This window comes from Impatiens glandulifera, chromosome 2 (assembly GCF_907164915.1).
Source record: "Impatiens glandulifera chromosome 2, dImpGla2.1, whole genome shotgun sequence".
NCBI lineage: Eukaryota > Viridiplantae > Streptophyta > Magnoliopsida > Ericales > Balsaminaceae > Impatiens > Impatiens glandulifera.
This window is the reverse complement of record NC_061863.1, coordinates 34,375,794-34,390,191: the sequence shown is the minus strand read 5'-3', so window position 1 is coordinate 34,390,191 and position 14,398 is coordinate 34,375,794. Positions and strand designations below refer to the sequence as shown.

General features: G+C 41.4%; 1 protein-coding gene across 1 annotated transcript; it reads left to right on the top strand.

Annotated features, from left to right (window-relative positions):
• The first annotated feature begins 220 nt into the window (after window positions 1-220).
• LOC124924593 (calponin homology domain-containing protein DDB_G0272472-like) lies at window positions 221-2,818 on the top strand. The gene is made up of 3 exons (XM_047464609.1): window positions 221-287; window positions 936-1,202; window positions 1,470-2,818. The coding sequence occupies exons 1-3, from the start codon at window positions 221-223 to the stop codon at window positions 2,816-2,818; spliced, it is 1,683 nt and encodes a 560-aa protein (XP_047320565.1).
• The last annotated feature ends 11,580 nt before the right edge of the window (window positions 2,819-14,398 follow it).

The following is a 14,398-nucleotide window of genomic DNA, read 5'->3' as shown; positions in this document are numbered from 1 at the left end:
TGGTTTGGCGCCTATTCTCTCCCGCCCATGGTTTGCCGCTTCTTTCAACTTGGAGGGAAAACTCCCGCCCAATGTTGATGGGACGGTTGAGCTTCCAAACCGCATCTATAAAAGGGGCGCTCGGTCATTTTATTTCATTCTCACGCGAATCTGATTTCTCTCTCTAAGCTCTCTAATTCTCTGAAGCGGTTATTTATCAAACTCTCTCAAACTCTCTAAGATGGGGCGTGATTCGGCTTTGTTTAAGCACCTATCTCAGGTGGATTTCGAGGAAATCCGAATGAAAGGTACGTCCGAGGCAAAGGAGGTTATTGATCGGGTAGTCAAAACCGGTCTGGATTATTTTCTTGGCGGTCCTCATGTTCTCTACAAAGATCCGGTCGAAGAATTCTTCAAGACCGCAACTATCTCCAATGACAAAATCACCGCAACTGTATGCGGCACTGACATAGAGCTCACCGAGGCATCGGTGGCAGAGAGCCTGCGCCTTCCAACAACCGGCCAGGATGCAACGACGGACATAGAGATCAAAACCTTTGAGGCGGCTTGCCAGATTCTCTCGGCGACCAAGGAGCCGATAAAAGTATCCGGTAGCAAATCGACGTTGAAACCGGAGTACATTCCAATCTGTGATATCTTCGCACGAGCGATCCTAGCACGGGGAGGAAACTATAGCAGCCTAACAAGGGACAAAATCAGAATGCTGATCGGCCTAATAGAGGGAACAAAGGTTAACTGGGAAAAAGCGGTGTTCAACAACTTAATGGATATGGTGAAACCGGACTCAAACCGGTCATGGGGATACGCCGTTCCTCTCGGTAAGATCTTCCTTCACCACAATCTCAACATCGGTCCCAGCGTCATCGTCGCAAATAGATGCCTCATCAGATCGAAACAATTCTTAGAAAGGAAGCAGCCGGCCCCAGGTTCCACAGGTGGCCGAAAGAAGAAAGCCGACAAGAAAGCGGCCCCAGCCAAAGCAAAGGCCGAAAGCAAAGGAAAAGAGAAAGTAACTTTCTCGGAACCACCGCAGCAGACGGAGGATGAAGAGTCGGCCTCCCACTCTGACAGAACCGATACAGAGAAGACCGAGGACGAAAGATCGGTCAATGAGGACGAGCATTCGGCCCAGAGCCCCAATAATACCGGTCCTGACGCCAATCTTGAGACCACCGAGGGTGGTGAAGAGGATGGTGAAGAAGGTGATAAAGAAGCCGATGATGAAGGCGGCGACAAAGAGAAGGAGGAGGCCGAAGAAGCAGAGGCCGATAGGATATCTCTGAAACTCCTTCAGGGCGCCAAAAAGCGAGCCGAGTCGATTGAGGAGTTATACCTGGAATGGAACGAGCACCGGTTCGGCACACCGTATAGGGAAATCCTACCGGGCCACACAAACTTGGAATGCATCCAAAGACTAGAGGAAGTGGAGGACTTGATCATGAATCTCACAAACTCCAACACAATTCAAGAGGTATTACACCGAACCTGCCTCTTAAAACCAAAGGTCCAACTACGGAAGCTAACCACACGCATCCGGAAAATTACGGAGGAGTTCGAAGCGGTGGGACCAGAAGACACCTTAACACCGCGGGTGTTAGAAAGGCTTGAAAAAGCCAAAGGAGACCTCATTCAAGAAATTGACCGACTAGAAGCAATATGCAGTCAAAGAAAAATACCGGTCTATACTGCTCCCCGGATCGAAACAAGTCCGGATCACTGTCCAACACTTCCAAGGGAGAATGCGGCATCAAAAGAATCCGATGAAAGAGCGGATCCTAAACTCACTGGGCAATCCCCTCCTTCACAACCGGAAGTTTCCGCATCAGACTTCACAAAGGAATGGGTTGAGGGCCGTCTTCAAAGGCTTGAAGACTCAACCGCAGAACGGATTGATATCCGCATTCAAGAGTTTGACGACTCTGCGGTTCAGCCATTCAAGGAGAGATCCCAAAGAATCATTTGCTCGGCACTCAAGTTCGCCGACAACACAAGGTATCTCTTGAATAACAATCGGGACCGACTCTCAGAAATCGACGAAGATCTACAGGAAGAGGCGGCTCTGCGCAGTAAATATTTTAAGCGAACCGTAATTTTAGAGGATTTGACCTCCGAGTTAAAGGAAGACTTTCACCGGCTCGAAAGAGAGACCGATCAACGATTGGCGGAAGTTGCTGGGGACCTGGTCAGCACAACACTCGGACGGGTCTCCGAACTCGAGAAGAAAAATGAGGGTCTCGAGGCCGAACTGAAGGCGCTTTCTGAACAAGTTGCCGAACTGCTGAGGGTTAAGATGAACGCGGACGCCGCGGCTGTAGAGGTTGATGCCCAAGCGGCTAAGAGGGTTCAGGATGCGCTGGACGCCGAAGAAGGTAAAGAGAAGGAGGCACCGCGATCATCCCAACTCACCGAAGAAGAAGAGGAAGCCGAGCAGATTCGAAGGTCAGAGGCCATGTTGCCAGGACTAGCAAAGAAAGCAGCCGCTCAAGCTGTAAAGGATGCTGAGCGGTTGGAAAGGGAAACACGGAGGCTGGAAGGCTTCGCAGCCGACAACAAGAAAAAGAAGGCGGCCTCCTCCGCTTCAGCGCCGAAAAAGCGAAAGAGGGAAGCCTCAAAGAAAGCTCAAATAGCCAACCTGCTTAATGAGGTCACTGAAACAGTCATCACGAGTAAATCGCAGCAGGCTATTCCAGTCGAAGAGGATGAAGATGAAGAGCACCTGCAGACCCGGTCTACAAGACAACGAGTTTCCGAACCGGCCAGTCGACCGCCACCGGAGAAGAAAAAGCGGAGCATATATGACTTCTCGGACTCGGAATAGGGGCTCTCTTTCCTTTACATGTCTTAGTATTTTTATATATTATGTTATTTTCGGTTATCTATCTTATATATATAAAGCTATTTTTGAAACCGGCCATCTTTTGCGTTTCTACTTAGTTTTGATAATTTTAAATAAAATAATAAAAAAGGGAGAAATTGATAAGATAAAAGATAAGACTTCCAAAATTTTTCTCAAAATCTTTCGAAAAATTCTCCTAAGTCAGTTTCAAAAATCCGGACAAACAAAACAACCGGCCTACGGTTGCAAACTTACATGATTTTGATAATTTTAAATAAAATAATCAAAAAGGGAGAAATTGTTAGATAAAATCAGACCGGTTCAAATAAACCTAACGTAAATAAACTTTCCATGCAGGAACAAGGAACCGGACCGGACAAACAAAAGAACCGGCTAAAGAAAACTAACCGGTCAAGTTAGTAAACCGACCAAGGATACTTGGAACGTGACCGCACAAAGAAAGGATCGGCCAAAGCTTAAAACCGGAATTATCAAACAGCCGATCAGTCACAAGGCAGAGGAATAACCGGAAGAAGTCCGGTTATATTATCCATACCGAAAGCCATCCGGTTAAGTCAAATGACCGACCAATACAAGAAGACAATTCGGGTATCTATTGAGAATGATACCAAAGGAACAGACTGAACACTTCCATATCCATACAAGTCTGAGGAAAGACTGTAGGCTGCAGAAGACAGTACTACCGGATCTTTCCACTTCGGGATAAGTCAGAAAGAAGATCTTCCAAGTACAGACAACTGTCCAACAGACAGTGCCTATATTGAGTAAAAGACATACCTAGCAGGTCTGTCTTACCTACCGGAAGAACAGACTGCCAAGTGTGAGGTTGACCATCAGGTCTGAGGAAACGACCGCAGGTCTGAATCTCTGAAACACTAAATCACTACACCTCTGCTCAGCCAATCAGATTCAAGGCAGTGAAATATGACCGTTGGCATATTTCACCTATAAAAGGGGCAGTTGAAGAAGAGTAAATGCGAGACACAGTGGGACAAGTGAGAAATTCTAAGAGCATTTATTCTACAAGTTATAAGACTGTGTTGTTCTAAGAAAGCCTAAGTGCTAAAGTTAAAGTGTGTTTTACAATTTCGGTGTAAATTGTAAGAGTGTTATCGAGCAGGAAATAAGTCTCGATCGGATTGTATTTGTATTCCTTAGTGAATATCCTTCTCGCGGTTTCGAGAGGAAGGGGTGACGTAGGAGTTTATCTCCGAACATCCATAAAATCAGTCTTGTTATTTACTTTCTGTCGGCTCCATTGTCTAACCGATCTACATTAACTTAACTACACCGCCCTAAAAGGACTCTATATTATCCATACCGAATTTCCAGATTACCGAAACCGACCCACCATTTTCAAACCTCCATCATCCGAAACCGGCCTTGTCCATCATATAAGTGTGCTGCTTCAACCTGAAAGCAAACCTCTTCCGTGATTGAACCTAGTTCAAGGGTTTGTGACAGGTTGTGTAGTATTGAAACCCCGGTATTAATCTCTAATCGGATTAACCACCACCCTTCGAGTGAGAACCGCTAACCGGTCCAACCCCCGGTCATCCAGCGGCTACCTAGATCCTAACACCTTCGGTTTTGACCTTTGTTTAAAAAAAGATTAAAATTTTCTAAGTGTTGGGGAAGGGTCAAAACCGAAAGTTTTCAAATAAACCTTCGGTTTTGACCCTTATTTAAAAAAAACATAAAATTTTCTAAGTGTTGGGAAGGCTCAAAACCGAAGGTTTTCAAATAAACCTTTGGTTTTGACCCTTGTTTAAAAAAAATAGAAAATTTTCTAAGTGTTGGGAAGGCTCAAAACTGAAGGTTTTCAAATAAACCTTCGGGTTTGACCCTTGTTTAAAAAAAGATGAAAAAATTCTAAGTGTTGGGAAGGGTCAAAACCGAAGGTTTTCAAATAAACTTTCGGTTTTGACCATTGTTTAAAAAAAGATGAAAATTTTCTATGTGTTGGGGAAGGGTCAAAACCGAAAGTTTTCAAATAAACCTTCGGTTTTGACCCTTGTTTACAAAAAACCGAAAATTTTCTAAGTGTTGGGAAGGCTCAAAACCGATGGTTCATTTGAAAACCTTCGGTTTTGACCCTTGTTTAAAAAAAACAGGAAATTTTCTTAAGTGTTGGGAAGGGTCAAAACCGAAAGTTTTAAAATAAACCTTCGGTTTTGACCTTTCTCAAAGACATTCTGTTTAAGGTCAGGACCGAGAGGTTTATTCAAAACTTTCGCAAATAAACATCAAAACCGAAAGTTAATGGTATAACTTTCGGTTTTACCACCTCCTAATTTGGTAAATTATTTTATTTTTAACCTACTAATCTAGACTCCTAACTAATATAATCAATTGTGTGTTGCATTTTAAAAATTAATATTGTGTTTAATGTTAAAATGTTTATGATTGTGTTTGATTATATAGAGAAGTGTATATGATGTTTATGTTTGATTATCTTATGAATGTGTGTAATGTTTGATCATATGGATTGTGCAATATTTTAATGATATCAAATGTGTTAAATTAATGTTGTTCAAGGTCATTAGAATGTGAGAAACCAATTAATTTAAGAAATTGTGAAGTGGTAAAACCGAAAGTTTTATCATTAACTTTCGGAAATAGCTATCAAAACCGAAAGTTAATGATATAACTTTCGGTTTTACCCCTTCATAATTTGTTAAATTAATTGGTTTTTTACTTTCCAATATAGACTCCTTACTAATATAATCAAGTGTTTGTTGTATTTTAAAAATTAATATTGTGTTTAATGTTAAAATGTTTATGATTGTGTTTGATTATATAGAGAAGTGTATATGAATGTTTATGTTTGATTATCTTATGAATGTGTGTAAAGTTTGATCATATGGAGTGTGTAATGTTTTAAGGTTATCAAATGTGTTAAATTAATGCTGTTCAAAATCATTAAAAGATTAAAAACAAATTAATTTAACAAGTTGTGAAGTGGTAATTACGAAAGTTAATGGTATAACTTTCGGAAATAACCATCAAAATCGAGAGTTTATGTTAGATAAAATTAGACCAGTTAATAGAACCTAACACAAACAAACTTCCTATGCAGGAACAGACAAAGAACCGGACCGGTCAAATCACTCAACCGGTCAAGTCATCAAACCGACCAAAAACCTGACCGAACAAGAAAGACATGATCGGTCAAAACAGAAGGCCGGAAACACCAAACAGTCGGTCATTTAGAAGCCAAGGAAAAACCGGAAGTCATCCGGTTAACATACATGACCGACCAACATAAAAAGATACTTCGAGTATCTGTTGAGAATGATGCCAAAGGAACAGACTGAACATTTCTATATTGGAAGTCTGCAGGCTACAGAAAACCGTCCTACAAGATCTTTCCACTTCAGGATAAATCAGAAAGGCAATCTTCCAAGTACAGACAACTGTCTAACTGACAGTTACCACATTGAGTAAAAGACAAACCTAGCCGGTTTGACCTACACACTGGAAGACTAGACCACCATGTCTAAATCACTGAACCTCTGCTCAACCAATCAGATTCAAGAAAATGAAATGTGACCGTTGGCAAATTTCACCTATAAAAGAAGGAGCTGAAGAGGAATAAATGAGGGACACATAAGGGATTTTTGAAGATTACAAGTTCTGAATTATTAACATTGTGTTCTATCTCTAGAAAGCTTAAAGTGCGTATTCAAAGTGTAATTCTACAATTTCGCTTAAAATTGTACGGGTGTTATCGAGTAGGAAATAAGTCTCGATTGGATTGTTTGTATTCCTTAGTGAATATCCTTCTCGCAGTTTCGAGAGGAAGGGGTAACGTAGGAGTTTCATCTCCGAACATCCATAAAAATCTGTGTTGTTACTTACTTTCTGCTTTCTTTACTTTATAACCGATCTGCACTAACCGTTTCGACGGACTCTACATTACCTAAACCGAATTACTAAGATCCAAAACCGACCTAGAAACTTCCAAACCTGTCTTATCCAAATCCGGTTCTGTCTATCTCGTGAGTGGTCTGCTTCAACCTGAAACAAACCACTTACGCGCTTGAACCTGGTTCAAGGGTTTGTGACAGTTTGTGTAGTATTGAAACCCCGATATTAATCTCTAACCGGATTAATCACCACCCTTTGAGTGAAACGCGCTAACGGGCCAGACCCCGGTCCTCCAGCCGCGACCTAGATCCTAACAATTGGTATCAGAGCAGGTAGTTTCAATACTCAAGCAAACATGTCTTTTGATAGGCCCCCAATGCTAAAAGGTGATGACTTTGCCAACTGGAAGGCACGAATGCACCTGTACTTAATCACCATGGATGACGAGATGCAGTTCATCATAGCCGAAGGACCGATAATCATTGACAAGGACAGAAAGGACTGGACAGCTGAAGACAGGAGAAGAAACAATCTGGATAACCATGCCAGAAACCGAATCTCCAACGGCGTGGACAGAAACACGTATTGTAAGATTAGAGATTGCAAAATCGCAAAGGAAACATGGGAAACGGTTATTCAGATTCAAGAGGGATATGAAAGAACCAAGGAAAACAAGATAATGGTGGCTACCCAGAAGTTTGAAAACATCAAGATGAAACCGGGAGAAATAATGAGAGAATACAGTGACCGGTTCACAGGTGTGATAGACGAGCTAGCAACACTTGGCAAGAGGTATGACAACAAGGAGGTTATCATGAAAGCGTTAAGATCTCTTCCAAGTGCATGGGATATAAAGACAATGGTGATGAGGGAATCAAACTGCCTAAGCAAGATGAAACTACATGATGTATTCAAAGATTTTAAGGCATATGAGTTTGAAATGAGATCTAGGACTGAAGAAGAAGTCTCAGCCTCAACCTCAACCCGAGCATTGATCACATCTACAGAACCGGTTGTACCTGCACCGATCAGAACCGCTGAACAGTTCACCGAGGATGCCATGACAATGCTTGCACAGAAATTTGGGAGATTAATGAAGAGAAGCCAACCGACAAACAACTACAACTATGGTGATAAATCTAATGTAAGATGCTATAACTGTAACTGTTTGGGACACTTCAAGTGGGAATGTAGAAAACCCAGGAGGGATGACCGGAAACCGGACAATCAAAATAACCGAAATAACTATCAACAAACCGGTGAAGGAAGTGAGGTTCAGAAAGCACTGATAGCCGATGATGGAGGAAGCTTATGGGGGTTCACAGTGACAGTGATGATGAACTCACATGCCTCATGGCAAATGAGGAATAGGTATTTGACTCTCCTTGTGAAGAATTTACTAAAGATGAGTTATATAATGCATTGAATGATATGGTAGCAGAGTATAAGAACCTATTAACCTTATTACCTAAGCAACCCAATTTTAGAGCCGATCTTATAGTACCCATCTTGACCGAACCAAAGAACATACAACCTGATGAAACTCCTACCTTAGAAACCGAGTCAGCACCTGAACTATCCTCTGAAACCGAACAGCTCAATGAGCCAGTTCAAGAGTTGACCGAGGAAGAAAATGCCCGACTCGAGTTTAGAATGGCCGCATGGAATAGATCTAGTGAAATGGTAAAAAAGATGTGTAGTTATAATAGACACCTTACTTGCATGTTTGGTCTAGGATACAAAAACAATAGATCCCAAAGCCAAAAACACCTAGACAAAGCAAGGCTCACAAAGGATGATCTTCCCTTTATAAGTTTTATTAGAAGTTCCTTAATCGCTGAAGAGGAATTAACTGCCTATTATACGAAAGATAAATTAACCTATGTAGGTCTAACTGATTCTGAGAAATGCCTTCACCCTGAGAAAAGGAAAGCCAACCAGCTCAAAAATAGGAAAGCCAACCCACAACCGCATAGGACAAACCAAAGATCATCCCCACACAAGGCCTTCTTAGGAAAGCAGAAAGACTCAAAGTCGAATGCTAGAAAGATAGTTAAGACCTTAACCAGGAAAGCTGTCCGGTTTGTCAAGGTCTGGATACCCAAGGGACTAATCGCCTGTGGACCCAAGTAAATGTGGGTACCAAATAGTTGTAAATATGTACATTTTGCAGGATATAAAGAAACGACTAGGAAAATCTGAATGGTACTTGGATAGCGGTTGCTCCAGGCATATGACCGGGAACAATAATCTTCTAACCGACATCAGAATAGAAACCGGAGCATTAATCACCTTCGGTGACAACTCAAAACGTAGAACTGTGGGCAAGGGTAAGATTGTCCATGGTAACTTAACAATTGATAATGTACTCTTAGTTGAAAACCTACATTTTAACTTGCTAAGTATTAGTCAAATGTGTGATGCTGGATACACTGTAGAATTTCTTAAACATGCATGCCTAGTTAAGAATTCTCAAGGCATTACACTACTAACCGGAAATAGGTTAGGAAATATCTACAAAGTAGATTGGAATAATAAGGTAGAATATCCTATATACATGATAGCTAAAACCGATCAAACCTGGCTGTGGCATAAAAGACTAAATCACTTAAACATGAAAACCTTAAACTATATTCGCGGTAAAAAGTTAGTTGAAGGAGTTCCTGACATAGTGTTTAATAAGGATAAGGTTTGTTCAGCATGTCAAATGGGTAAACAAACTAGGTCAACCTTTAAGAATAAAGGACATATTCAATCTAACCGATGCCTAGAACTACTTCACATGGATTTATTTGGACTGATTAGGGTCGTCAGCTTAGGAGGTATGCTTTACACTATGGTAGTTGTTGATGACTATTCTAGGTATACATGGGTAATATTTCTGCCATCCAAACGTGAAACCGCATCAAATTTGATCACACTGCTTAAACGTTTGCAAAATGAAAAATCAACACGCATCAATAGCATTAGAAGTGATAGAGGAACCGAATTTACAAATAGTACTTTAAATGCATTTCTTGATGAATCCGGTATTAGACACGAATTGTCTAGTGCTAGGACTCCTGAACAGAACGGCCTGGCCGAGAGAAGAAACCGAACTCTCAAGGAAGCTGCACGGTCCATGATAGCCGATTTGGATATTGCTCAAAAATTCTGGGCTGAAGCTATCAACACCGCATGTCATACACAAAACCGGTCTTTGATTAACAAGTTTCACAATGAAACACCGTATGAGGTATATTTCGATAGGGTTCCTAACCTTAAGTACCTTAAAATTTTTGGTTGTAAATACTACATTCACATAAATGGTAAAACCTATCTATCTGCTTTTGTTGCAAAAACCGATACTGGAATTATGTTAGGTTACTCAGCAGTGAGTATATCATATAGAGTGCATAACAATAGAACCTTAACCGTGGAGGAATCACTTCATGTTGTTTTCGATGAATCGGTTGAAAGCAACACTGCATCATGCTTTGATCTACACAACAGATTGGAAAATAACAATATCCATTTTGACAGTGAAGATGAGATTCCAGTCTTTAGGCGGTTTGTCCATGACCAAATAGGTAATAATGAAACCCAGCCGGATCAAGCTGTCCCACGACAGGAAGCTGACACCTCAGTCCAAACCGAGGAAATCGGTCGGTCTGATACTCCTGCTCAGTCTACCGATATGTCTAGCCTTGATCAAGTAAACGGTGATTTGGTAGACATTCATGAACCGAACCTCAAAAGAAACACCAAGCATCCTCCTGAGCTAATAATAGGTGATCCTTCAGAACCCGTTCGAACTAGGCGTCAAAATCTAGAAGAATACTTTAATTCCGCTTTTATATCCCAGATTGAGCCGAAAAAAGTGGATGAAGCATTGTCAGATCCGGACTGGATCTTGGGAATGCAAGAAGAGTTAAACCAGTTTGAGAGTAATAAAGTCTGGTACCTAGTCCCTAGACCGAAAGATCAACCGGTCATAGGAACAAGATGGGTATTTAGAAATAAACTCAATGAAAACGGTTTGGTCACGAGAAACAAGGCCAGATTAGTGGCACAAGGATACAAATAGGAAGAAGGCATTGATTTTGAAGAATCATTTGCCCCTGTAGCTAGGATTGAAGCTATTAGGATTTTTCAAGCCTTTGCTGCATTCAAAATTTTCAAAGTTTTTCAAATGGATGTTAAAAGTGCATTTTTGAATGGTGACCTACGTGAAGAGGTATATGTTGAACAACCACCAGGTTTTAAAAATGCTGAACTACCCAACCATGTATACCGGTTAAACAAAGCTTTATACGGTCTAAACAAGCTCTTAGAGCCTGGTATGACACACTTACCGCATTTTTGTTAAAATATGACTTTACCATCGGTTCGGTGGACAAAACACTCTTTAAGTTTGAGAAGAAGGAACATATCCTACTTGTTCAAATTTATGTAGATGATATTATCTTCGGTGCAACCGACCCCAAGTTATGTGACAAATTCTCAACCCTGATGACTAACAAGTTTGAAATGAGTATGATGGGAGAATTAAGTTTCTTCCTAGGTCTTCAGGTTAAGCAACTCGAAGAAGGAACCTTCATAAGCCAACCTAAGTATACTAAGGAACTTCTAAAGAAATTTGGGATGGACACATGCTCCTCAGCCGCTACTCCAATGAGTTCATCGGTCAAATTGGACAAAGATGATGAGGGTCAAATAGTAGACCTGACCGCTTACCGAGGAATCATCGGTTCTCTTCTATACCTGACAGCAAGTAGACCGGATATTTTATTTGCAGTCGGTGTATGTGGAAGATTCCAAGCCAACCCAAAACAGTCTCACTACACAGCCGCAAAGCGAATTTTGAAATACCTTAAGGGAACTCTTGATGTCGGTCTGTGGTATCCAAAGGACTCATCTTTTAACCTAACAAGTTACTCAGATGCAGACTATGCAGGTTGCAAGGTTTATAGAAAAAGCACCAGCGGAACATGCCAATTTCTAGGTGATCGGCTTGTTTAATGGCACAACAAGAAATAGACATCAGTTGCCACATCAACCGCAGAAGCTGAATATCTGGCAGTCGGAAGCTGCTGTTCACAACTTCTTTGGATCCAACAACAACTGAAGGATTTCGGTATCACGGCCGAAGAGTCTCCAATTTTATGTGATAACAGAAGTGCCATAGCAATCACCTACAATCCGGTTTTACACTCCAAAACCAAGCACATTGATATAAGGCATTACTTCATTCGGGAACATGTCATGCTGAAGCATATCCGGCTGGAATACGTATCAACAGATCAACTAGTAGCCGATATCTTCACAAAGCCCTGCAGGAAGCTATGTTTTCTCAATTCAGACTCACACTCGGTTTGACCGATATTAACAAACTTATTTCTAAGGATGCTTAAAAAGGGAAATCGGTTCGAACACACAAAACCGGTAGTTCCTCCTAAACTGTAGGATTCCAAATTTCCCAGGATATCTATGGAAGAACCGCCTGGTATATCAGTTAGAGTAAACCGACCGGTTACTTAGTGCATGCACCAAATAACCGCATCGGGACGAACAACTGATAACTGACTGGTTTGGAAATAGCTTATTTCGGATTATTTGTCCTCCGAACGAAAGTGGAATAATTATCTGTGTTTAAACTTATCTGTTCTGAAAAACTGCCTTTTCAAAGTAAAATGGTCATACCTCAAAAGACGTGAAGATATGATATCTTTCACAGTCCAGGTCTATGACCAACATCCTAGGCTGTAGACATACTTATTTCATGCAAAATACTTTATCATATGGTTAATAGACATCATTACCTATGACACACTGAATAATAAGATCATCCTTCCACTAATATATAAGTTAGGCAAACCTTAAACAAAACAATCACAAGACATAACTCATTCTCTCACTAAGACAAAATGTCTTAGTTTCCAAACATCCTTCAAGTGGATTTTGAGTCTGCTCAAAGCACTGAGCATTATGAAGTCTTCAAGATGATTAAGTCACTTGAAGACACTGGTCTCAAACACCTTCTAGATGACAAACATGTCATCTTTCCGGAATCTGTCTTGGAGTTCTTCTACAATGCCAGGGTTTTCCGAGGAACTTCTCACTTTGACACACATATTCAGTCAAAAGTGGGAGGAATCGTATTCGATTTCACCGAAAGTGACTTCGCAAGATGTTTCGACCTACCAAAAGCAAGGGCTGACCGACCTCAATGAACCGACTGAACTAAAAGCCGAGATATCCTTAGCCTTTGCCCGGTCAAATCAACCAGTTGTTGACCATGGTGCCAAGTCACTGTTGAAAGCTGAGTATCAGCTTCTCAACGACGTGATCGGTCGAGGCATCCTGGGAAGGGATGTTACTAACACGTATTGTACCGCTGCTTTCAACATCATGGCCGCTATAACCACGAGTACACCGGTCAACTGGTCAAGGGTGTTGTTCGACGTCCTAATCTGGATGATTGGCGTTCGAACAGTCGGTCTCGTTCCTCAACTAAGTTGTCTGCTTCTGGAGCTTGGAGTTCCAACCTGTCCAGGCGAAGGATTGAACCAAGCCCAGGTACTCACCAAGGAAGTCACCGACTCATTTTATGAGCGGTTTGAAAAAGCTTGGAAGAGGAGGAACCGCCACATCAGCTCCAACGGTCACACCAACTCCAACAGATATTAAGTCACTCCTTCCTACAACCGGTCATTTTGCTGCACGAACCGATTGTATCTTTGTTCAACTTTCTTATGCTTATTTAGGCTTGGTTTATGTTATCTTCGGTTTCAATCGATTACTTTTCAGTTCATTGTAACATCCGTCATTAATGAAAAGTAACATTCAATTACTGTAGTAACTCCCAACTACATGAGTAATTACTATCCAACCAACTTGGTTACCTTTGAACCAGATTCTTACCTCGAGCTCCGCAACCGGTCAAAAGTAACCTCTTCCCAATACGTTTTGGAAACATAAATATTCTCTTCATTAATAAGACAAAACAGATCTTCAACATTAAATGCTGATATTTTCCCTCCAAAACAGGATCTATATAAGAAGCCACCCCTTAATCAACTTGACACATCTCAACACAACATTTCTTGAACTCTCTCTCTTAGCAAAGTTTGAATCATGCCGAGCTGAACTCTAGGAAACTTCTTGAGCATCGATTTCGATTCATGTATGGAACATGTGGATCTGGAAACCAAGGAGCTCATGTTTGAATCCCTCATTGACACCGGTCTTCGCACCTTTCTCGAAGAATCCGGTCCCATACTTCTTCCGGATGTCAAGACCTTCTTCAGAAGTGCTTGTATAAGAGGAAACTACATTGTTTCCACAGTGAGAGATCACATCTTCTGGCTGGATGAAGCCGAGTTTGCTCAAATGTTCAACCTGCCCACAGAAGGGTTTTCCGACTTCCCAACCCGGGTGGGAAGTGCAGCAACCGATTACTCCGAATTTTTCTCCGGAACCGACGTACCGGTGGAAAACTACGGGCTGAAAACCCGCCTTGCCCACCACATTCAACTCCTCTATAAGATTGTTAACCGATCTATCATTTGCCAATCTCCTAATCAACGCTACTCGAAAAGAATGTTTGACATGATGACCTACATTGTTAGCAATACGCCTATCAATTGGTCATCGGTCATTTTCCAAAATCTGAAAACTATGGTAATGACC

Excerpts from the sequence above, each read along its gene's own strand:
- LOC124924593 (XM_047464609.1), top strand. The coding sequence starts at position 221 with ATGGGGCGTGATTCGGCTTTGTTTAAGCACCTATCTCAGGTGGATTTC. Across the intron at positions 288-935 it reads CGAGGAAATCCGAATGAAAG|GTGGCCGAAAGAAGAAAGCC; the intron begins GTACGTCCGAGG and ends CAGGTTCCACAG. Across the intron at positions 1,203-1,469 it reads TGAAGAGGATGGTGAAGAAG|AGGTATTACACCGAACCTGC; the intron begins GTGATAAAGAAG and ends ACACAATTCAAG.